This window comes from Gallinula chloropus, assembly GCF_964237585.1.
Source record: "Gallinula chloropus genome assembly, chromosome: 2".
Classification (NCBI taxonomy): domain Eukaryota; kingdom Metazoa; phylum Chordata; class Aves; order Gruiformes; family Rallidae; genus Gallinula; species Gallinula chloropus.
This window is the reverse complement of record NC_140086.1, coordinates 23,607,651-23,631,057: the sequence shown is the minus strand read 5'-3', so window position 1 is coordinate 23,631,057 and position 23,407 is coordinate 23,607,651. Positions and strand designations below refer to the sequence as shown.

Below are 23,407 nucleotides of genomic sequence, written 5' to 3'. Positions count from 1 at the left end.
AGGGTCACATTTGCATTATGTAAATTGAGGTGTTTACATCCAACTGCAGAAGTATTTCCTTGTTGCAGTGTCACCGCTGGTAAAACTAGTTTAAGAAGTTGCTTCTTGTTTCTTTGGTCCAGTTTATCAAATGCTCAGTTGAACTGGTACAGATATTTAGGGATTGTACTGTAATCTGTATCATACTGATTGTTTGAACCCAGATAATATTAAATCTACGGCTCTACAAACAATTATGTGGATTTAACTCAGTGAATGATGGATTGGAAGGTAAGAGGAGGGCTCGACAGCCAGGACAGAGTAAATGGGAATATTTTGAACTGGCTGTTCCACTGTGGAATACTTGTTTGGAACCACACCTTGCTATTAATTCAGTCAGCAAGTAGGGAGGGACATATCACAAATACACTCTCAGGACAAAGGTAGAAGAGATGCCAAGGTGCAGCTATGGAATTAGGTTCCATTAGTGTAGGAGATGGGTTGTGATACAAGTTGGTAGAGTCTGTTATTGTGGATGATTGTTGCAGGAAGATCCTAAGGATAAATTTTAGGTAATGCAAACCTCAATGATGGAGCTTGTCTAAAAGCTAGAATGAGTGTAAATCATCTTGGGAATTAGCTTGAGTGAACTGTGAAGTAATCAAAAGGAGTACAGACACTATTTTGATGTCAGACATTTTTAAGCTTCTTGTGAGGATTCCAGGAACTATCACAATCTGTGCATTGTATTCTCTTGGAAATGGCAAGCTTAAAATGAGGTTACTGATTCAATCTCAGTGTGAAACACCTCATCATAAGGCTGGCTTTTTTCCAAGACTGAGTTCTCCCTTCCTGTGTTGAAAGGATAGTTTGGAAGGTAGCAGCACAGGATACTAATTATGAAGAAGAGTCTTCTGTCTGGAAATTTTATTCAGTGCCTCTATGACATGTAACAGGGCAGTACAGAGAAAGTGTGAGACTTGCTTGATCCTCAAATTACAATTAGTTGAATACATGAACATTTTCTTTAAAGCAAGATGAATTAAGTTTTCAACGTTATGCTCAGATTAGTCATGAACAGTGAAGGTTACTAGGAATGTGTATTACAGAAACAAACAAAACAAAACCTCCAAAAGGCTGTGGATTTCTACTTTTAAAAGCTGTCTTACAGGCTGACTGTTTCTCTTTCAGAACAAAAAATTACAAAACAAAGAAAGAAACAAGAAAAACATACCACGGGATTACAGCGAATGGGACAAGTATGTTAAAACCCTTTATGTTTCAGTTTTTATTAAATCTTATTTGTTTGTTTAATAATGGATCACAGTTGTTATGTTTCAAAGTATTTTCCAGAAACATAGTATTAAGGTCAACATTTCAGGGAATTATAATACTTTGGTGAAACTTAAGTTTTTCTTAACGAATGTTCTGCTAAAATGCAAATGATTATTGTGGTGCCAGCAGCTGGGACCAAGTTAGCCTATACTTGTGTACAAGCTGCGTTAAATATAGCAAGTCAGCAGCAAATATAAAGAAAAAGTGATTTTGGTTTAGATTTCATTTTTCCTTTCAACATCTAAGATACAAAACCTATAGAGGTATGTAAAAGCAAGGAATTACAATTAGTTTTTTGAAAGCACTTCTAGAGTTATTTAATGGGGGCTTGCAAATTTGATGTTCTGTGGATCTAAAGCTGCAATTCTAAATTAAAAACAGAACTGATGAAATCTTATTCCTGCACTGAGCCCTACTGACCTCAAAAGCATGAGCTTGAGGCAGGCCCATCAGTTGCTCAGATTTAATTACACATAATCAGAGGTTTAGACTGTAGCTGACTATTTCTAGAGTGGATGGAGCTCTGATACAAAGACACTCTCTGCATCATGTAATGGTGGCATATTTCCCTCCCAAATCATGCAACAGATTGGTGCCCCCAACTTGTTGAACATGGAGGAGGAAATACACATACTCGTGTTTTGCAGCAGCTCCTATCTAGTTCCTGACATCTGGAGTATGATGCTGTAGAATCAGAGCAAGGAAGCACAAGTTTACAGTGCAGTAGATGGGGAGCTAAATCCACAGACTGGGGGGTTTGGGTAATGAAACTCTTAATGTCTCACTCTACCTCAAAACCTCTACAAAAGCCATGTTTGCACAAGATGCTGCTCTTACAAGCAGTCGTGCATATTGGTTATTTTCATGCATACATGTTTCAGAAATTTTGGGCTTTCTGCTCTAACGTGGACAAACAAAATGGGTTATTGAAAAAACTTTTGCAGCAATTCTTTCATCCCTCTTTGCATCATTCAAAATAATGATTTGGGATTTTGTTTACAGTATTATGTACTCAATATTCAGCTGCTTTTGCATGCTGATAATACTACAAGTTGTGAAATTGCTCATATTGTGTTTATCTTGGATTATGTAAGTATACTGAAATCGAAGTTGTTTGAAAGACTTTTCCAGTTTGAAGCATATAGTGTTTTCAAAACATTTTGAAGATGATTTCAAAACCTTTAAATAATTGTTTCACTTCAAATTATAAAACACCCACTTCCTTTGAAATATGTTTAATTTATAGTAAAAAGGCATAAGCAAGGTAGCAAAAGATCACGATAAAAATGGAGAACAATTAGTCTTTTCTGAAAAGGTTTTGGATTTGGTACATTTTCGAAATTGTGTCCCTATTTTAGATAGAAATTATTTGTATTGTCAATATTTTGCAATAGCAAAGGCTATTTTTCACGAAGACCTAAACAGAAGAGCAGTGAGTGCAGTGTTTCTGTCTAGTGTGGGAATTGGTTATGGCAGAAATATTTTCAAAAACTGCTTCAGAGTAGCCTTAGAAGTGTCTGAGACTATTCTGAAATCTCTCTCATGTTTACAGTATTAATTGCTTTCAAACTGTTTCTTAGATATTTTTGCAAAAGTTAATAGGGATGTTTGATAAGGCTGGGATTGAGCTTGATTAAATGTTACCTGTCCCTTTGGGGGCGATGGTGAAGCAGACATTTTTATTGGTTTGGTTTCTTAGGTGTTAATCAGAAGGGAGGAGGAAGAGGGGATGTAACCACATAAGCAGGAGAGGCAGACTTCCCTCCCCCCCCCCCCCAAAAAAAAAAAAAAACCAAAAACCACAACAAAAGGAAAGGGAAAGACTAAACATCTTTTTCATAACTAGTCATGGATAATTGAACACAGCCTTTTTCTCTCTTCTTCCTTTAGAAATATTGCATGTCTTTCTATTAGTTTTGCTATGCAGCATTATTAAATTTGTTATTTTTATTCATTTAAGGTTTGATGTGGAAAAGGAGTGTTGTAAAATTGATGAAAGCTCTGAAGAAAATAACTCAAAAGCAAGATTCTTTAGTAGGCCAAGTCTACCTATAATTGAAAAGAAAATAGACACAACTGGTAATGCTTTGGAAACATACAATTTTTCTTTAGCTGTAATTTTGTATGTAGAGTGTGAACATAAATTGAAGAAGCATATTATGGACTTTAAAATTTCTTTATCTATTTTATGCCCCCAGAGATGCTGTAAATTGTTACTAGGTCAGTTGAGCTTGAAGCCATATTTCGAAAAAACTACTCTTGTTAATCATCAGTTAAAATATTTATGTTGAGTTTAGATTGAGAGTGCTAAGTAAAAAAGTAAAGCATACTCTGCTGTTATGAACCAGTGTACAGGTTAGCCAACTGCTTTAATCTTGCATTCTGAATTACATGCCTATCAGGAGAATTTAGGTTTTTATTATAGAAAATAAAATACAAATCTGTTTTTCAATAAGCCATGTTATTTTAAAAAAATAACATACAGATTCTTAATTTAAAGTATTTTAGCTGACAGTGTTTTGATTGACTCTGTGTAAGTTGTTAGTTATTATGTATAAATATTTTTTTCTAGGCATGACAAAGAAAGAGAAGATTTTTATTGCTACTCGTGAAAAGGAAAAGGGGAATGAAGCTTTTGCAATTGGTGATTATGTGGAAGCAGTGACATACTACACTCGGTGAGTAAATAGTGTTTTGATCTTACATTTAAATGACTGTTACTTGTTAATATTATTTTTACAGCGGTGTATTTTTAAGCAACTTCCTCCTGAAGCAGTCAGTGATAATTACATTATTTTCTAAAGGAAAAAAGATTTTTCAGAAGAATATTAAAAGCACTGTTGCATCCTGATAGTATTTTATGTTTCTCAGGAAGAGAAGTGGATAAATAGTGATGGGATACAATCTACAGGTGTCACAAACCACTTCAGATTTTTTTAAACCATTTAGGTTCAAGCTAAAGTTTACAAATGTAAAAGGATAAGCAATGTGTTGATCAATTAAATTAATTACAAATTAATTCTAAATAATCATATCTGTAGGACTGTATCAATTGTTAATAAGTAAAATGTATTTCATATCCTCTTTGTAGGAGAAGGAAATACTGTGTGCACCCTCATCATAACACTCTCTGCAATTAGTAGCAGTCCAAGAAAAAAGTACATAAATAGAGGATTAAAAAAAAAAGAGTCTTAAAGGTCTTAGACTCATGGTGGACTGCATTCAGACTTCTGCATTATTTATATAAGTAGAGGCTGTTGCTACCTTCATTGGACTTCTACTGCATTTCTTTCAAATGTAGGAAAGTTCAAGGTGAACAGCTTTGAGCATGAAAGAAAGAGGACAGTGTTTCAGTTAAGGTATTTGAATGCTACTTTGGGAGAGATATTTTTTTCTGCCTTTTTCACAGTGTTCACACTTGATACAATTTATACAAACCCATATTTTCATGAGGTCAGCATTTGTTTCTCATTTGCAGATTACCCATCTTGACACTCTAGAGGTCTGGCTTGCAAAAGTGCAGGCTGCTTACACATTAAACTAATGTTCAAGTAATCTCCATTTTGTGTTTAACTCTGTACTTTGATAAGGATTTAAAAAACCACAAGCCCTAGAAATGTCATAGTGTGTACTTTGAAAATGGATAAATTGAGAGCATATGGGAATCTGTGTGTATTAATTACCTGTGTAAATTGAGGGTGATGGTATGGCTCCACTGTGAGATGAAGTGTTACGGTAATTTCATGGGCTATGATGCTATAGTGGGATATCCTTAAAAAAATAATTATGAGGAAGTTAATGTGTCTGTGGTCAGTGCATCCAAGAATGGAGGAACTCCTGCGTAAGAATTAATTATGACAGCAATAAAATAAATATTGAAGAGATTTATGTTTAGGAAGCACCATTCATACTGTTACTGAGGCAGGCAGTAGAACAGCTTATGAAAATTTACCTAGAGGTTGTTGGTGTGCAAAGGTAACTCGTAGTTTACAGGCTGTTTAAACTGAGGCATTTGGTGTGGTTTGTCTGGGGTTTTTTTTGTTCTTGGCTTGTAGCCTTAACATCTTTCATGTTGGTTTTTGTGTGTGTGTTTTAATAGAACAACATGAATATAAACCCTATCCATAGCTGTATTTCATATACAATAAATAAAATACAAAAATAAGTAAACCCTTCAGCTTTTGTAGCATAAATAAGGTATTAATTAATAAGGATGGGCAGAATCCTTCCTAATGGAGAGTCTCTCCTTATTCAGTCCCCATGGGGCATTCATTGCACACCTTCTGAAATGCAGTGTATTGACACTGCATGCTGTTTTAATTGGGCACTTTTCTAATACCATCTGAAAATTTCTGTTTTCTTACATCTATAAATATTTAAATAAAACTTATTTTGGAGTGAATTTATAATAGTCTGAAGGAGTTATTTGTGTGTGGCTAAAAAGGTAAAAAAGAGTATAAGTCTATAGACGAATAATCAGGATCTTGTTTGTCTTGTAATGAGGCTTACTATTCTAAGCTGAATGTAGAAACTACTTTCTGTTTTACAGAAACACTTAAACTTCTTTCTTACTTATAAAGAGATTCAAAACTTTTGCAGAGGATGTGTTCTGACATAGCTGTGTTATGCTGATGTGATTTTAAAATAAATGGAACTTGCCTGTTTTTCTGCATCCCACTAGTGAAATCACTACTTAGTGATTTCAGTTACACTGCAGAATCACAGAATAATTTAGGTTGGAAGCAACCTCTGAATGACAGTTTGTGCAGACCACCTCTCAAAGCAGAGACAAATCAGATCAAGTTACTCAGGGCTTTGGTCAATTAAGTTTTGAGTATCACCAACCACAGAGATTTCACAGTCTCTCGGGGCAGCCTGCTGCAGTGCTTAACTGCCCTTACAGTAATTTTTTTTCCTAAAATGTCATCAGAAATTGCCTTTTTGTCTGTTGCCTTTTGTCCTATGAGTGTGTGCTTCTGAAAAGGATGTTGCACATCCCTGCACATTGAAAAGTATCGTTCTTCTGCTTTCAGGCAGCTGTCCTTGAAGATCAACCAGCTCTCCAGGCACCCTTTGCCTCACAGGGCATCTTCTGTGTAATCCTGCCAAGCAGATTCCTGAACAGGCCAAAATCTTTTGAAGTCCCAGGCTATAATTCTGTAATTCTTTCTCATTTCTCCCAGAATGTTAAACTCTTATCATCTCATGATTGCTGCAGCCAAGGCTGTTACCAACTTTTGTATTCCCAACCAGTTCTTGATTATGAGTAAAAATTCCAGCAGAGCATCCCATCTTGTCATCTTGTTAATTGTGTCAAGAAATTGTCTTCAATATGCTCCAGAAACCTCATAGATTTCTTGTGCCTTGTCATTGTTTTTTTTCACAGTGAGGGTGACAGAGCCCTGGGACAAGCTGCCCAGGGAGGTGGTGGAGTCTCCCTCTCTGGAGATATTCAAGACCTGTCTGGATGCCTATCTGAGTGATATGTCCTAGGGAGCTGCTTTGGCAGGGGGGTTGGACCCAATGATCTCTCGAGGTCCCTTCCAACCCCTACAAATCTATGATTCTATGATTTTGCCCTTCCAGAGTGGTTCAGCCCCTCCATGGAAACCAGAACCTGTCTTTAATTGTTAGACTTCCTCTAGTTTGCTGAAGAAGACTTCATTTGCTTGCTTTTCTTCATCAGACAGTCTGAAGCAGGTGCTTACCATGATGTCACCATGTCAGTCTGACCTCTTATTCTTGCCCATCAGCTCTCTTGATTGGATTGTCAGTCTCTTGCCTATTCCAAGACAAACCTTAACACAATTATTCCTTAGAGTAGGATGCATCTTCTGCTCTTTACCTTCCTAGTCTTTCTAAAGAGCCTGCATGCCTCCATCGCAACACTCCAGCCACACAGATTATCCCTCCATATCTTTGTTATTCCACTGAAGTCAAGGCTGCACAGATCTTTTATTCTTCTATTTTGTTTCCCATGCTTTGTGCGTTTGTGCACTTGGAATTATCCTCCAGTCAAGCTTTTTTAACCAGGAAGGTGTGAGAGTCTCTTCCTGCATGCTGTCCCTGTAACACTATTATCCCTTCTTCCCAGTGGACATAATTTAGCATCCTTCTTGCTAGGTCAGCAAGGATGCTGGTAAAGATTATCTTGCACCACTTTGTCATCACTTTGTCATATGGATCCCAGTTGTCTTTGTTCCTCAGATATATTCCTGTTTTTGTGGAAGCTAAGGTCCTGCCTGCAATATCAGCCATACAGCCAATCATTGACCTGGATGATTCATTCACTGCTACCTGAGTCTTTCCCTTCTACAAGCAATATCAAGGAGCAGCCCATGTGGCTCCCCATGCTCTTCATCATAGCCTCCAGAGCTCTCTAGTTACTCTTGATACTCTCAAAGGTTTCATTTGTCAGATTTATTCAAGTCCACATGGATGGAGCTAGAGGTAATAGTGTAAAGGACAGATGAGCCATGGAATCTTCTCTGCGACATCTCAAATCCAAGCTCTGGCAAGCAACAGACCTCTGAAGATGGTGAATCTAGTTGGTGGATGGTTGCCTCTGGTCCTAATGTTGTTATAATACTGTTTTCAGTTTCAAATAGTGAAGTGTTTCTATATTCAGCTTTTCTAGCTTTGAGCAGACCATGGTCAATACTTCCTTTTTCAGGAGTATATCAGTAATACCCACTGCAGCTGCATATAATAACAAAGCTCAAGCAGAGATCAAACTTCAGAACTGGGACAGTGCTTTGCAGGATTGTGAGAAGGTACTAGATATGGACCCTGGCAATGCAAAAGGTAAAGTAGAAGATAAACTTGTCCTCCTACGTATTAGTATATTTCTAACAAATAAACCGGTACATAGCCACTCGTTTTGATAGTTGACTTTCTGGGATTTAGATCAAGTCCAAGTATAAAGAAGGAAACACAATAGTTTCCCAGGTTAATTTTAACAGTCTTTTCAGGGTCAGGGAAACTTTATGCAGTCCACCCTGTTGATCTGCAATGGGTATTCTTATGCAGTAGCATGGGGCTAATTCTTGTTCTTTAAATTATGACTGGAAACACTGTTGTATTTGTGCAGTGCATTGTTTCCACAATGATATATTAATTACTTTTAAATCAACGTGCAAACAGTGAAGGTTGCTGATTTATTCTTTTCTGAAGGAAGGGGCTGGAATGTAGTTAATTATATTTGCACTGGTGGAGGGGAAAAAGATGAAAAGATGCTTCGCAATTCATGATCACGATCTCAAAAGGTGTCACTTAAAAACTATCCAGAAAATAGTTATTACTAATACAGAATCATTATGAAGTAAACGAAGAATTAAAGAAATGTTTTACACTTAATACGCCTAATATGAAAAAAAATGTGTATTGTTGTTCACCTTATGCTTTAACTACATGAATAATACCCTTTGTTCCTTTGCAGCTCTGATGCGCCGTGCCACTGTGCACATTCAGCTGCAGAATTACCAGCCAGCTATAGAGGATCTGAACAAAGTACTGTGTGCCGAACCAGAAAACGCTACAGCTAAGGTAAAGATGAACAGGCTGAATAAGACTAGAAAGGGGGATGTATGTAGTTGTAGCTTAAACTGAATACAGTTAATGTTGTTTGGTTTCAATATGAGTTTTGATGGCACACTTGATCTACTGTGCCAGTGATCAGTTTCCCAAGACCACATTAGTGTCTGTGGTGGAAATTAGGTACTTGAAAGTGACCAGATCTTCTGTTTACAACTTAATCGTGAGAACATATATGCACTCCAGTCTTCTCTAGTAACATAATTTAGGTGCCTAAAATTTTGCTCCTGAACGTGCTTACAGTAGTAGGGTCTTAGCTGATCAAAGTAATTTGGAAATTTCTCTCAAAAAGATGAACTGAGCTAGATGTATTTAAATTTTACATGTAATTCACAAGAAAATTTCAAAAGAGATGCCAGGCTTTTATTGTTGTAGTGGTAAAGTTAACCCAAGAGGAGAGGACCTGGGTTCTGTCCTCGCTTCAGCGTGATGTTATGAATCCTCATTTTTTACCTGCAGTCTAGAATGAAAAGTCTTTCATACTTTCTGATGAATCTGGACCCCTCTTAGCCAATTTTAGATCTAAGAAAGCTGGATGCTTTCTTTGGAAGCTCAGGGTTAGGATCACATGTTCTCCTTGTACTAATATTACTTCAGATCTTTAGGAGAGGTTTGGTTCATGTCATTTCATTGGTATCTTCTTAGGGGTGTTTTCTGGGTTAGAACCCAATTCTTGCATTTGGACTCTGTGTCCTAAGAATCTTAAGTACTAGGCAGTTGTGATACTAAACTGCTCTTTTCCTGTGAATTAGGAGTCCATCATACTGCTACCAGCCCATTTCTTTTGCATATGACTTCTCTGTGCCATCCCTCATCACCCGAATTCTGTTTGGCTCTTACTGGTGGCACATTTTGAGCTGCTAGCTGCTTGAGAATTGCTGTGTCTTTCTGTGGAGTTATTTGGTCACTGCTTTTGCTTGCACCAGTGTGACAGGTCAATGTCTCTTAATGCAAAGTCCCTGCATACAACATTCATCACTTTCAGGGTGTTTTTGGAGCTAAATTCCTGCCCAGAATAGTTCCCAAGTTTCACATCAACCAAGGAATCAACCTGCATGCCCTACCCCCTTTATTTTTAAGCACATTTCTCTAGATTTGAGTTCTAAAAGAGCTTTTGGGTTTGTTTTTTTTTGTGGGGGATTTTTTTCTCTTTATAGGACACTACATAGCTTCTGAGTCTGTGTTGATGGACTCCACAATAGTCTTTGTGAAAGGATTATCGAATAGGCTGTATTGAGACTTCTTATAGCACCAGACATAATATACTAATTTTGAGTACAGTCTTCCAGAGATCCAAATACACAATAGCTTTGCTGAGCAGATACCTATGCTTTGTCCTTATCCGTGGCAGCTGTTACACCTTGGCTGAGACACCTAGAGGTGATAGAGTGCTTGGCAGGGCATTCCAGGCTTCGCTTGGAGGATCCGCTAAGCCCTCTTGACCTGACTATGAATGCATGCAACGCATGCAGAGTGAATGTTTATGTGCAGAGTCACTAAAATAAAGGTAAATTCCTTGTCAGTAACTGGTATTCTTCAAGGTTCTTTGTCCACATGAACCTTTGCTTGTTCCTGTTCTTGTTTTTAATTTTTCTTGGGGAGTGAGTACTGAAATGGCACTTCCTTGTGCAGCACTGAATTAAATTCAGAGTAGTGCATAATGTGGTGTGTGTCTTGCTCTGCTCTGAAAGTGTAAAGTGCAGCTGGAGTGGGGTTTCTTTGAGAAATCAAAAAATGTTTGTGAAATCAGAGGCTGTTTGATCATCTAATTTGCAATTCTTACAAAAGGAGAAAACCTTTTCACTATTCAACAGTGTCTTTTTGCTACACTGCTGTGTGGGTTAACCCTGACTGGAGGCTAGATGCCCACCAAAGCTGCTCTGTCACTCCCCCTTCTCAACTGGACAAGGGAGAGAAAATGCAACAAAATGTTCAAGGGTTGAAATAAGGACAGAGATCATTCAGAAATTACTGTCATGGGCAAAACAGGCTCAACATGGAATAAAATTAATCTAATTTATTATCCAATCAGAACAGAGTAGGATAATGAGAAATAAAACCAAATCTTAAAACACCTCCCTCCACTCCTCCCTTCTTCCCAGGCTCAACTTCATTCATGATTTCTCTCCCTCCTCCTCCAGTGGCACAGTGGGACAGGTAATGGGGGTTGGGGTCAGTTCATCATACCTTGTCTCTGCCACTTTTTTGTTCTCAGGGGAAAGACTCCTTGCACTATTCCCCCGCTCCAGTGTGGGCTCCCTCTCATGGGAGAAAGTCCTCCATGAACTTCTCCAATGTGGGTCCTTCCCACAGGGACTTCAGTTCTTCATTAACTGCCCCAGCATGGGTCCCTTCCATGGGGTGCAGACCTTCAGGACCAGACTGTTCCCCACAGGGTCTCAAGTTCTGCCAGCAAACCTGCTCTGGTGTGGGCTTCTCTCTCCATGGTCCTGCCAGGAGCTTGTTCCAGTGTGGGCTTCCCACAGGGTCACAGCCTCCTTATGGAGTCTCCACCTGCTTGGGCATGGGATCCTCCACAGGCTGCAGGTAGAATCTCCACTCCCCATCACCTTCAGTGGGCGCAGGGGGACAGCCTGTTTTACCATGGTCTTCTCCATGGACTGCATGAGGTCTGGCACCTAGAGCAACTCTTCCCTTTCCTTCACCATGAGCTTGGTGTCTGCAAAGTTTCTCACATCTCCCTCCTTTCTCCGGCCACAGAAATAACCAATCTCAAATAAACAAAACCTGTCCTCCAGGTTTGGATTTTTTCCTTCTTAAACGTGTTATCCCAGAGGCGCTGCCACTGTCACTGATTGCCTTGGCCTTGGTCAGCTGAGTATGCATCTTGGAGCAGGCTGGTATTGTCTCTGTTGGACCTGGGGGAAGCTACTAGCTGCTTCTTGCAGAAGCCACCCCTGCAGGTCCCCTCTTCCCCACTACCAAAACCTTGCCACTCAAACCCAAAACAGCTGCTAAGAAATTATCGTCTCTTTTGGTTCTAGCTCTATCAGTTACATGCCTCTATCAGATAACCCTCTGACACCAAATTCTCCATAGCATAAATTTTGATAAACTGATTTCAGGCGGTTTTTGGCAATTCTGGAAGGAACCTTCTTTCCACATGTGTCTTCTCAGTAGATCATACAAGATATCACAGTAGTACAATTACTGTTGTTGTTATTTTTTTAAGCAGTTCCTTCAAGAAAAGTAGATATTTATTTCTGTGATACATTCTGAAAGACCAAATCAGAAATTGAGTGTTAGCCTTGGCTAAGATACTGACTCTTGGAAAAATCACATTTATTTTCTCTGGTTTTATATCCATAGCATCTCAATAGTTCTTCAGGATCTTACATGGATTATTTAACAGAAGTTGTTTTCTGTATATAAGTTACAATTTATATACTTATTAAAAAAGCATGTGCTATTGACATTTTTGCTGTATTGCAGAAAAATCTGTTAGAGATTGAAAAGAAACTGAAAGGTTTAAGGGCTGTATCTGAGACTCAAGGCAAAGGAAAAAGAATACTTATTCAAGATATAGAGGATTCAGAAGGTGATGAAGAAAGAGGGGGAAATGGTGAAGAATGTGAAAGAAGCATCGGAGGTAAAAGTAATGTTATATCATTTCCTATATAACTTTAATCTGAGGAAAAAAATATTGCATTTGATATTGCAGTGTTTATTCACATGATTCATTCCTATTTGCTTGCAAAGAATTTTGCCCATTTGAAGATTAAAATTACATTCACTACTTAAAGTTGTTCAGTGTTGGAAATCTAGAACCCAGTTTTATTACACATTTCTAGAAAGGGTATAACAGAGACAGATGGGAAATGTTGATATAAAACATGTTCTTCCCGCTGTCCTGTGTATTTTTATACTTGTCCTTTGATGTGGATCCAGTTGGGAATTGCTTCTGGTGTGGAGAACATTTTATGTGCCTTAACTCTGTCTCTTGCACAGCTCTCCAGCCTTCCCACCATCACATTTTTGTTCTACATGTTTCCTCCTTACACGGTCAAAAGGTGTCATTTGTTTTGAAAACTGTATTTTTTAGTTGTGGTTAATTTAAGAGATTATCTGTGTGCTCTGAGAGTGTATATTAGAGGAAAACTGTGTAATCCTTGCACTGTATGTAGTTTACAGTCATGTAAACAAGATGAAACTACTGTCATAATCAGAATACACTGACTTGGAGGAGGAAGTGAGGTAGCAGGGGCCACTGAGACTTGCACTGGCAGATTGTTTTTAGATTCAGCTGCATGTCTGTCCTATCCCTGGGTTGATTTTTACCCATTCTGCTTTTTCTTGGTTCTTTAAGGTAATGTGGCATAAGTGTGGCTTTTGTGTTTTCCATAGTCTATGTAGTTCTTTATCTTGAAATTAAATCAAGCCTGTGAGCTTTCCAACGTACCTCTGTGACTATTAGACTGTACTAGCGTGATGTATTAATGCATTATTTGCACGCAAATTTAAGGAAAACAGGTCTTTCAAACTCAGTAGGTATCCACTAAACCTCCTCAGATGAAAGGCTTGAAGAAAGGATGGATTGTGTCCCTAACCTTAAATATTAGTTAATTTGGGGTTGCTTTCCGTTGGGAGCATTCAGATGACTAAGTGCCTTCTAACTCCATAGGAAGACTCTCATTCTTTGATGAAAGGTTAGGCTTTTAAACATAGGGAAGATTGTCAAGTGACGTCAACATCGCATGTGTTCATGTGACATGCCAAAGTATTTTTGAGATGTAGAAGGCAAGCATCTTCATAGATTACTCTCTGTTTCAAAGTACAACTGGAAAGAAATACAAAGTCAGTGCGGTTGTTGAGTGACTGTTACGTTCTGTGAACCGAACAGCAGTCAGTAGTCTAAGCATTTTGTATGTCTTCTCTATACATCTAATCACGTAGACACAGTCCAACAGTCATTTGTCCAGTCATGTAGTCACATTTATTTCACATTCTGGTTGGTAAGCCTCATGCATTCCTACTGAACTTATAATTTAGAGAACAGAAGAAAATCAGCAAAACCAGGTTTTTTCTTTAGCTCTGAAGAGGTTTTTTTCTCAGCTCTGAACAAAACAGTCAAAATAGTCAAAATAGTGTGTGGTGTCCCTTCATCTTTTATGTATCTGAAAACAAAAGAAAATAAAACCTTTTTTCTACAATAGAAGAGAAAAACTGTCTACATCCTAGGGACTGTTAAAAACTAGTACTCATGTATTGTGAAAACTAAAGATCACATATGAACTTGACAAAGTGCCTGACATTGACATGTTTATAGAAATAATAATATCAAGTGATAAATACCATTTAAAGATAAATAAATGTATTTTGTATAGCCCCTACTAATTCATAAAGAATTGCTGAACTGTGTGGCATTCACTAGATCTATTACAATAATTCAAAAAAAATTGTAGTAGACAGTTCAGAAATTTAGTAAATAATTATTCATTAAAAAGGGGAGTGTGTTTAAATGAATAAGGTCTAAGTTAGCTTTAAAATTGTTTCTCAACCTGTAATTGCTAAAGATGACAACAGATCTCTCTTTAAATCATGTGTACTTTGTGCACATACAAGAAACCTATTAGCAGACAAAGCTGTGTTTTGTTGAGTTATCCATGGGAAAATACATTGCCTAGAGAGTGTTTTCTTAAAGTGTGGTTTATTTATTCCACGTTAGAGGTGAAGAGAATATTCTTCTTTTGGATGAGACCTTTATCCCAATTTAGAATATGTTTTCTTTTGGGTTTTTTATTTTTGTATGTGTCCTCCTGTTTTGCGCACTTTGTTATTGCTGGTTTGTTATACTGACAATTGATAGTGAAACATCAGAGCACCTCTTTTTCCTTCATGTTAAATCTTTCATCTAACTTCCAGTTTCACTGCCTATGTTCTATTACATTTCCTTGATGCCACAGCAGTTGGCCACAGGGAATTACTTTGGAAATTTTTTCCAGTCTATTTTCTACTTGATAGCACCAAGTCATTGTCATTGAATATGACAGTGCTGTGGTTTGGAACCATTCTTAGATTGAAGAGCATCTCCTCTCATCACTCCACGATCTTGCGACTATGTATTTTCACTCAATTGGCCTTTTCTGGGAATGTTGTTAGGAGCTCAAGAGATATGCAAACTCTCTGGATCCTTGCTGAATTCTGTGCAATATTCTCAACTAATCTTGAGTATGAATCATGGTTTCTTTTTCAAAGGGCTTTCTGCCCTTAAGTAAACTGAACTGTCATTATAATGATTGATTTACAGTTTTCCAAAACTAATAGGTGTTGATAACCTATCTCTGAATTTCTCTTGTTGATTTGCTGGATTTATGAAATGGACGTCGTCAAATAAACCCAGCTTCTTTGCCTTTATGTTTTTAATTATTCTGTGTGGAATAATGAAACATTTATTTTATGTTCTTAAACATATGCATTAATGTTTTGTGGCTTTTCACAGAGAACAGGAAGTGAAGTCTCTAGTTTTGATTGATCTGTTGAGAAGTAAAGCTTATTGGGTAGGAGACAGAGCTCTTTCCTACACAAGTGATGAGTTGTGCTTGCTGTTGTATTTTTCCCAGTATTGTTTTCTGCTTTCCTCTACCACCAAGGCTCTGAGATACAGATATTGTCTGCTGGTTAATGCTCACTGGCTGCTCTTTATCATTGCTTACTTCACATTAATCCCATGTATGAATTTGCACCTATCCAAATCTTAATTTTTAGTAATCTCTGGGATGTCCTGGTTTCAGTCAGGATGGAGTTAACTTCTTTTGTAGCAGCGGATGGAATGCTGTGTTTCAAAGTTAAAATGAAAGCAGTGCTGATAACACCCTGATGTTTTTAGTCGCTGTCAGACAGTCAAGGACTTTCTCAGTTCTTCGTATTTCTTTATCCATGAGAAAGGAGGGGCGAAGCCAGGACAGGTGACCCAAACAGGCCAAAGAGAGTATTCCATGCCAATTACGGCCTGCCCAGGATATCAGGGGGCTGATGGGAGGAGGAGCGGGGGCAGCTCCGGGACGCGTAGTTTTTGGGGGACGGTCGGGTTCCGGGATGGCTCTGGGTGGCACGGCCTGAGCTGTGGGTTCGGTGAGAAACTGCATTGTGTATCAACAGCTTCATATATTATTTTGCTCTAAAGTCCTGTTAGCATTGTTATATTTTATCTTTCTGCTATTCTAGTAAACTATCCTTATCCCAACCCATGGGCCTTTTGGTTTCTTGGTTTTGGGGTTGTTATTTGCCCCTTCCTTTTCCTTCCCTTGCCTCACCTCACACCCCCCTTCCCCTGCTCTTTTCCTTTAAGGAGCAGGCAGCTGCATGGGTCTCGGCTCTCAGCCGGGGTAAAACCACGACACTGGGACTAGGATTTTACTGCAATAGGAAGTTTCTTTGCAATTGAAACCTTAGTAATTGATTGTGTCAGTTCTCCTTATGGTTAGAAACTGTACTGATGAGGTCTTGTATGAGGCTCGATCCTCTTTCCACTGTGCTTGTTCATTTGCTGGATTTGATTTTTAGCACTGTAAACTCTGAAAAAGGACATCTCATTTATAATTAATTTGTCTAGCATCCAGCACAATTGGGCCCAACTTCCTGTGGCTTTTAGGTTCCATTGCAAGCTAGCAATAGGAGAATTTAGATCATGTTAAAAGACACGGCATTGAGTATTAACGCTAGAGTTTCATTTGTAGTGCACATTCTGATGTTAAGAAAAACCCTTAACGACAGTGTCAGTATAAATGTTGACCAGTAAATCTTTCTGCATTCTTTATGAATAAACATTGCTAAGCAGTCACACATCAGAGATTTGGCAAGTCTGTTCGTTTTATGTTCTGAGCCAGAGCAATCCAAGTACAGTCTCAATCAGCTAAACCAAGAACATTTGTAATTTGTAATACAAAACACGTTTGCTTGACTGTGTGTGGCACAAAAGTAAAAAATTATTTAAAATTATTAATCTGTGGAGATTTGGACCATTGCAGTTGCCTTCATATGTAGCTGGTGCAGGTAAGAGTTTAAAATGTTTCCTGGTTTCATAAAATGTGAACTCATCGTGAACTAAACTTAGATATGTTGCTTTTTATTCTGCCATCACTGTTTTTGTGCTATACCCCTGGAGGATAAATACTCTGCAGTTGAAAATCAGTTTTAAATAAAAGACTATGTCATCTATTAAAAAAAAAAAAATCAAATAGCCCTTCTGGAGTATTCAATGGCTTTTGTTTGATGACAGTCTGTCCATTTTATGTTCCTTATTTTAGTATTAATATGAATTAAATTTCTTTCTAGTTTGTTGTCATTCAGATAAAAATTCCATCCCTACTCTTTAGTACCTTCAACTTTTCTTTGGAATTTGTAATGTATCTAGACTGGGGGGTTGTTTTGTTTTGTTTTAAAGTTCATAAAATCTGCATTTTTTATGGAAAGTGCAGAATACTGCTTTCATGAATGCATTTCTCTGTAAAGACCAATACAGGAATATTGTTTACATTATGAACACCAAAGCTGAAAGACAGTGTGAATTAGAATTGAGAAATGTATCTGTACAATTTTGTGCATGGTGTTTACTCAGTGCAGAAATATTTAGGCAATTAGCATAACCTGACAGCTAAACAAGTTAATTATGCATATTCTTATTTTCAGTGGAACTCAAAATGCTATAAATGTTTCCTGTTTAATCTAGGATTGGTTCTGTGCACTTCATCTTAAGTAAATAGTCCCCTGTGTTCAGGAAATGACATTTGCATTAATGACATTCACATCACACATTATCTGTCCTGCTTTTCTGTTGTCTCTAGCAGTTGGGGTGCTTTTCAAGACTGTTTTGATGCACTTTTTTTTTCTAAAAGCATGTCATATTACTTGTTTGTTTGTGACATTTTTTCCCTTTGTTTTAGTAGAAGGTATATGGAGTATTCTCTGTTTTGTATGTAAAATAAAAGTATTTTAGCATGTATCCTAAGGAAATTATTATTTCAGTGCTACTACTCTCTTAACTCATCCGCCTTAATCCTTCCTACCAATTAGACTTTAAACCTTTTTGGCATATTTGGTACTGCCAAATTTGATGGATGGAAGTCTCAAATAGAAATGATTTAAGTTTTATAAAAATATCTGTGTGGGTAGAGTAGATTTATCCTATCATTGTTTCTACTTATTCCTAAGAGCAGCATTTTGAAACAGAGGCCACGGATAAGAAGGATGCAGTTGGAGCTTTGTCTGTTAGGCACTACAGAATCTGTTTGTTTTAAAAATCTTATTGTTTCCCATCCTGTTCAGTTTGGTTTCGTGAACAGTTTGTGCATTAAAAAAATATTTTCTGTAGTTTGGAACAACCTGGAGTTCACATTCAATCATCTTTAGAAGTTTAGTTGGAGTCAGTTGGAGGTATCACTCCCAACATATCAGGCCACAAGAAAATGCAGTTGGTCAGATGAGCACATCAGGCGAAGGGAAGGTGGAACCCCAGAATCCTAACTGGGAGTACAGAAACGCGTGGCTGCCGTGGCGTGGCTGGATGCACCGGGCGCTCTGCTGCAGGCGGTGTCTGAGTCCTGCGGCCGGCAGCTGGCGCGTAGGAATTCGGGCGAATAAGGACATCACGCCTGGTAATAGCTGATGCCCTTATTAAATTTTTTCTAATGAAATCAGTAATACTACTAAAAATTGAATTACCTGAACTCTAGAAAGACTTTTTAACATTATTTAAATTTAACGTTTTGAGAATGATTTATGAGCTTTTATCCCTCCTATTCTGTGTTGTACGAGGAGAGTTTTGCAGTGTCTGACACGCCGGGTTTGTTAGCTGTGTGTGCTCATTGTAACATGAAGCATTGTGGGTCGGTCGTGGAAAATCTAAGTATCAGCCTTGTACCGGCCGGCACGAAAAGAGTTAACTTCAAGGTGAACCACGAACCAGAGCGGGGGTTCACTCCCTGCCCAGCAAGGAGGAATGGGATTCGCGGTACCGTGTTCTCAGTAGTCACTGCGGGTTATATGTAAGGGGGGGGGGGGGGGGGGTTCTGTGTTCTTGGAAGTGCTTCCTGAGGTAAATAAACCTTGGTAACATTGAGATGCCTGGAGGATTCGGCACCCCCTTCCTCGGCCGTACACCCCTCTTTTGGCAGGGCGATAGTTTCTTCTGATGATGCAAGCTCTAACTCCGCTCGTTAACTGCCTTGCAGAAGTTGGCGTGCCAGTAGGAGGAGAGGCGGCTGCCCGGGAGCACGGCATGGGGAACGCGCACAGAAAGTCTCACGGCAAAGGCGGCGGCAAGGCGGAAGGCAGGGAGACACCGAGGCACAAGGAGACCACCGAGAGCGGGTTAGAAAAAGCCGCGTCAGAGAAGAAGACAGAAAAACATTTATCGGACCATGAAGGGGAGGCTAACGGCTCTTTGCACGGTGATCAAAGGAGTGAGAACTCTGAGGCTGAGATCTCTGCATCGCAGGGAGCAGGGTCTCAGTCGGGTGGTGCTGGCACTTCGCTTCCTCCGGCCGCAGCGAAACTGAAAAGTGAAGGAAACGAGTTGTTTAAGAGTGGGCAGTTTGGAGAAGCTGTGATCAAATACTCGGAAGCAATTGAGTATGTCACCGGGCTAGGTGAGTGCATGCACTGCTTTATACGTAAATCTGGGGTTGGTGTTTGCATTATTTAAAGGAACTCAAACTAACCCCACCGATCCCCGGATTTTTGGCAGGAGTTACTGTGCAGTAAATACTTTGTCACTGTCGGTCGAGGGTAATTCACATGATACAAAATACAGGAAGGTGGGTGAAACAATCTTTTAACTTCCTCATGGCAGAGCTGTTTGCTTTTATTTATGTGTTTGAATAGTTACATATTCTAGGTGATGCAGAATCACAGACCCATAAAATGGGTTGTGTTGGAAGGGACCTCAAAAGACTAACCCCCTGCCATGGGCAAGGACACCCACCAGGTTGCCCAAAGCCCCATCCAACCTGGCTTTGGACACTGCCAGGGAGGGGGCAGCCTGTGCCAGGGCCTCACTACCCTCACAGGGAAGAAAATGATGAAGGAAAGCTCCTTACAGCTTTGCATTGTCAGCAAACTGCATTACTGCAGTGCACCTTAGAGTATGGAAGCCTTTAATTCTTGAATGTCTTTTAGTAATGATCTTTGATTTTAATTGTACCTTCTTGTAGGAGAACAAAGTCCAGATGATTTAAGTATCTTGTACTCAAACAGAGCAGCATGTTACCTCAAAGAAGGCAACTGCAGTGACTGCATCCAGGATTGTGACAGGTAAATTGCAACCTCCAATGTAGAGCAACAACATTCCTGATGATGATTAAACATTTTAACTGATATATTGTTATTGCAGTTTGACTTAGAGCGGTCTTCAGTAAAGTCTGATTCCCTGTCTAAATGGCAGATATCTTTGCCAATTATATAAACAATTGCATGGAACCTAGGGAAGGAGTAACTTTTAGTGTCTGACTGTGGGAGGACAGCTGTTAGACGTGATGTGTACACAGAAATGCACAGCAGGGTTAATTTTTATTTTAAAACCAAGCTTACTTCAGTGATGCTCTGGAGTAACTTACATGGAAAAGCCAGATGCTTATTACAATCTTGGAAATTTCTTTCAAGCATGTGTGTGGTGTATATGTTTGTGTTCTTTGTGTTTAGTTTTTTGTTCTGTTTTGTTATTTTTTAAAAATACATACTTGGCATAGTTATAAACTGTAATTACAGCTGTTCAGGAATTGAGCTAAACCCCTTTCTGCTTATTGTGGCTTTTAAGGATACAGGAGTTAGAGGGGATCAGATACCATCAATAGCTTCCAAACACTGCCTTCCACTAAATTATTACTGTATTTCTAGATGTCTTTTTTATATTTTCCTAGGCAGGGCTAGTGAGACCAAGGCTTCAGGTGCAAAAAAAGAATCCCAAGGCAGACATCATATTAATTAATTGGGTTTTTTTTACAGCACAACCCAACTGTTAAACCCCAAATCTAAAAATAAAATCCATGTGTAATGTTGTATTGACCAAATAAATATTTGACTCACTGTATATATTCTGCCTGACAGAAAAGTTTTATGAAAACTTTGTCTGAAAAAATTAACTTATTGACAATGTTTTGTTAAAACGGATGCACTGCCACAGACAGCTAGCTGATAAAACTAGATGGCATACTTAGCAGCCGTCACATTTTTCTACTCAAGAGGTCTGAAGTATATCAGACTTCAGTTGAAGTCTGTAATACAAAGGGCTTGGGGTTTGTATGCTTACCAATCAGAAGCCTGTTCTCTTACTACTTAATGACAGTGTCTTTAATGTTATGCATGTTTTCTGATTACACAAGGATCCATAATGCTTATTGACCACAACAGCGGTAGAATGTTAGATGCTGGAGGACAGAACTGTGAAACTGCAAACACATGAATGAAGCCATGTCAGTTAAATCTTCTCTAGGCAACATAGTATAAAGGGAGATTTATGAATAGGTCGCTTGATTTCAAAGTAAAAATGGTGTAGTGCTTATATTTGTGATATAAAAATAAGCATTGAACATTTCTCTGTTATTAAGGTTTAGCTATTTAGGGCTTAGAAGTGCATCAGAAACCCTCTGTTGAATCTGTGCTTCTGATTCGGAGTGCCTTTTATTCTTGTTACAGAGTGTGATACAGGGCTCCTGTGCTCTAATACTATTTTTAGTACTGTAGCATAGTTTGATCCCTGGCTGTGTTACCTTTGCATTCTACCCTGGAAGTGTAGTTTTCCATTTCCAATGATGCTATTCTTCAAGCAGTATCATCTTCTCCCAGATTTATTTGTGGATGTTTTTTCCCCTTCTTTCTTGATGCTAGGAACCTGAATTTGCATTAATATTCTTCTAAGTTACAGAACATCAGGTATTCTTGCAGGGGTTTTGTAGGGGCTGTGTTGTTGTGTGCAGTTGTACTTTTCAAATGTATCCAGCAACATAAGGAGAAGTGTTGTCTTGGAAATACTTATGAAGTGGAAATTGGAAATGTTTATTCTAGAAAGCATTTTTTTCTCTAGCTTTAGGAGGAGTAATGGTGCAAAGCCAATTTACAGCAGCCGACAGTCTCCTGGGGTTATAAACAGGACCACAATCAGTGGACTGAGGGAATTGATTATCCCCTTCTGATGATAACTGTGTTGGTTTTCAGACCATAAGATAGTGATCAACTGGATTGAGCTCAGTAAAGTGTTTCTGAGGTGGCTGTGAACTCTGGAGCACTTGCCTGGAGAGGAGAGGCCAAGGGAAATGCATTTGTTCAGCTTAGAGGAGGATGGCTTCTAGGGATACGAACAGTAGCCTGCCAGTGCCTATGAGGAGGTTATTCAGAGGATGAATCCTGCTGTCTTTGACAGTGCATTGTGGGAGGATGAGAGACAACAGGCAAAAATTGAAGCATACAGGGTTTGGACTGCATATCAGGAGAAACCTTTTCCCCATAAATATTGTAACAGGTTGCCCAGAGATGCTGTGCAGATTCCTTTGGAGGTTTTCAAGGCCCAGCTGGGTGAGGCCCTCAGCAGCCTTGCCAGAGCTCAGAGCTGGCCCTACCTGCAGTTTCAACTAGGGACCTCTTGGCCTGAATTACTTAATGATTCCATGAAATCTAATTGTCTAGTCTTGTCTTAATTGCAGTATTTCAAAGTTTATCTCTTTCTCCCTTTAGCAAGAATCTTGATTTATAGATGGTAGTCTGTAATTTAATAAAGCCTTTCTGGACTACTTTGTCATAGTGCTGGAAAAGTGCATGGTGTTGGGAAGGAGTTCTGATTGTACAGTGTCAGGGGTTGAGCTCAGCATTGACGGGATCAGAAGAGTAAACACAAAAGAAAGGCAAAAACCTTAAAGCCAGGAAAGACAGGTGTATATTCATGTCTTACTAAATGTATTTTTTACATGCGTACTTCCATCTAAGGAAGAACTGACAATCATGTGGCCAAAAGCATCATATACTTGAAATCTCTGTAGATCTAAGTATGACTTAAGAAAAATAGCTTTTGCTCTTAAACAGCTATTATTAATCTTTTCTTAGTGATGAAAGTAGTTTTCCAGATGGAAGATAGAGACTTAAGTAGAGTAAGTTGTAAAAGCACTAACAATTTTGTAACTCTGTGTCATTGAAGGTATTAATATAAACCAACTTTGTGCCATTTTCATAGGTTCTCTTACTGTAAGGCCCAACTGAAATCTCAAAAGTGTTATGTATAGTTGTATATAGCATAAAATAGTTCTATTAATAACATTTCAGTTATTCTGTTTCAATCCTGCATTTTCCTTTTGTTTTCTCCAGAGCTCTGGAGCTTCAGCCATTTTCACTTAAGCCTCTTCTACGACGAGCAATGGCAAATGAGTCTATGGAGCGGTATCGACAGGCATACATTGATTATAAAACAGTCCTACAAATAGACAGCAGCATCCAAGCAGCAAATGATAGTGCTAATAGGTAATTCTGCTTACAAATTCTCTACTCACATCAGTCC

The 23,407-nt window shown here is 38.7% G+C and overlaps 1 protein-coding gene across 1 annotated transcript in view; it reads left to right on the top strand.

The window, feature by feature from the left end:
• SPAG1 (sperm associated antigen 1) overlaps positions 1-23,407 on the top strand; it is a gene marked incomplete at both ends in the record, with an annotated part of 41,796 nt that overhangs the window by 4,335 nt on the left and 14,054 nt on the right. The window contains 9 exons of the mRNA XM_084259964.1: positions 1,171-1,238; positions 3,275-3,393; positions 3,887-3,992; positions 7,988-8,118; positions 8,753-8,859; positions 12,361-12,523; positions 19,098-19,514; positions 20,079-20,178; positions 23,218-23,370. Of these exons, the coding sequence (XP_084116090.1) occupies positions 1,171-1,238; positions 3,275-3,393; positions 3,887-3,992; positions 7,988-8,118; positions 8,753-8,859; positions 12,361-12,523; positions 19,098-19,514; positions 20,079-20,178; positions 23,218-23,370 (1,364 nt within the window). The remainder of the gene's footprint in view (positions 1-1,170; positions 1,239-3,274; positions 3,394-3,886; positions 3,993-7,987; positions 8,119-8,752; positions 8,860-12,360; positions 12,524-19,097; positions 19,515-20,078; positions 20,179-23,217; positions 23,371-23,407) is intronic.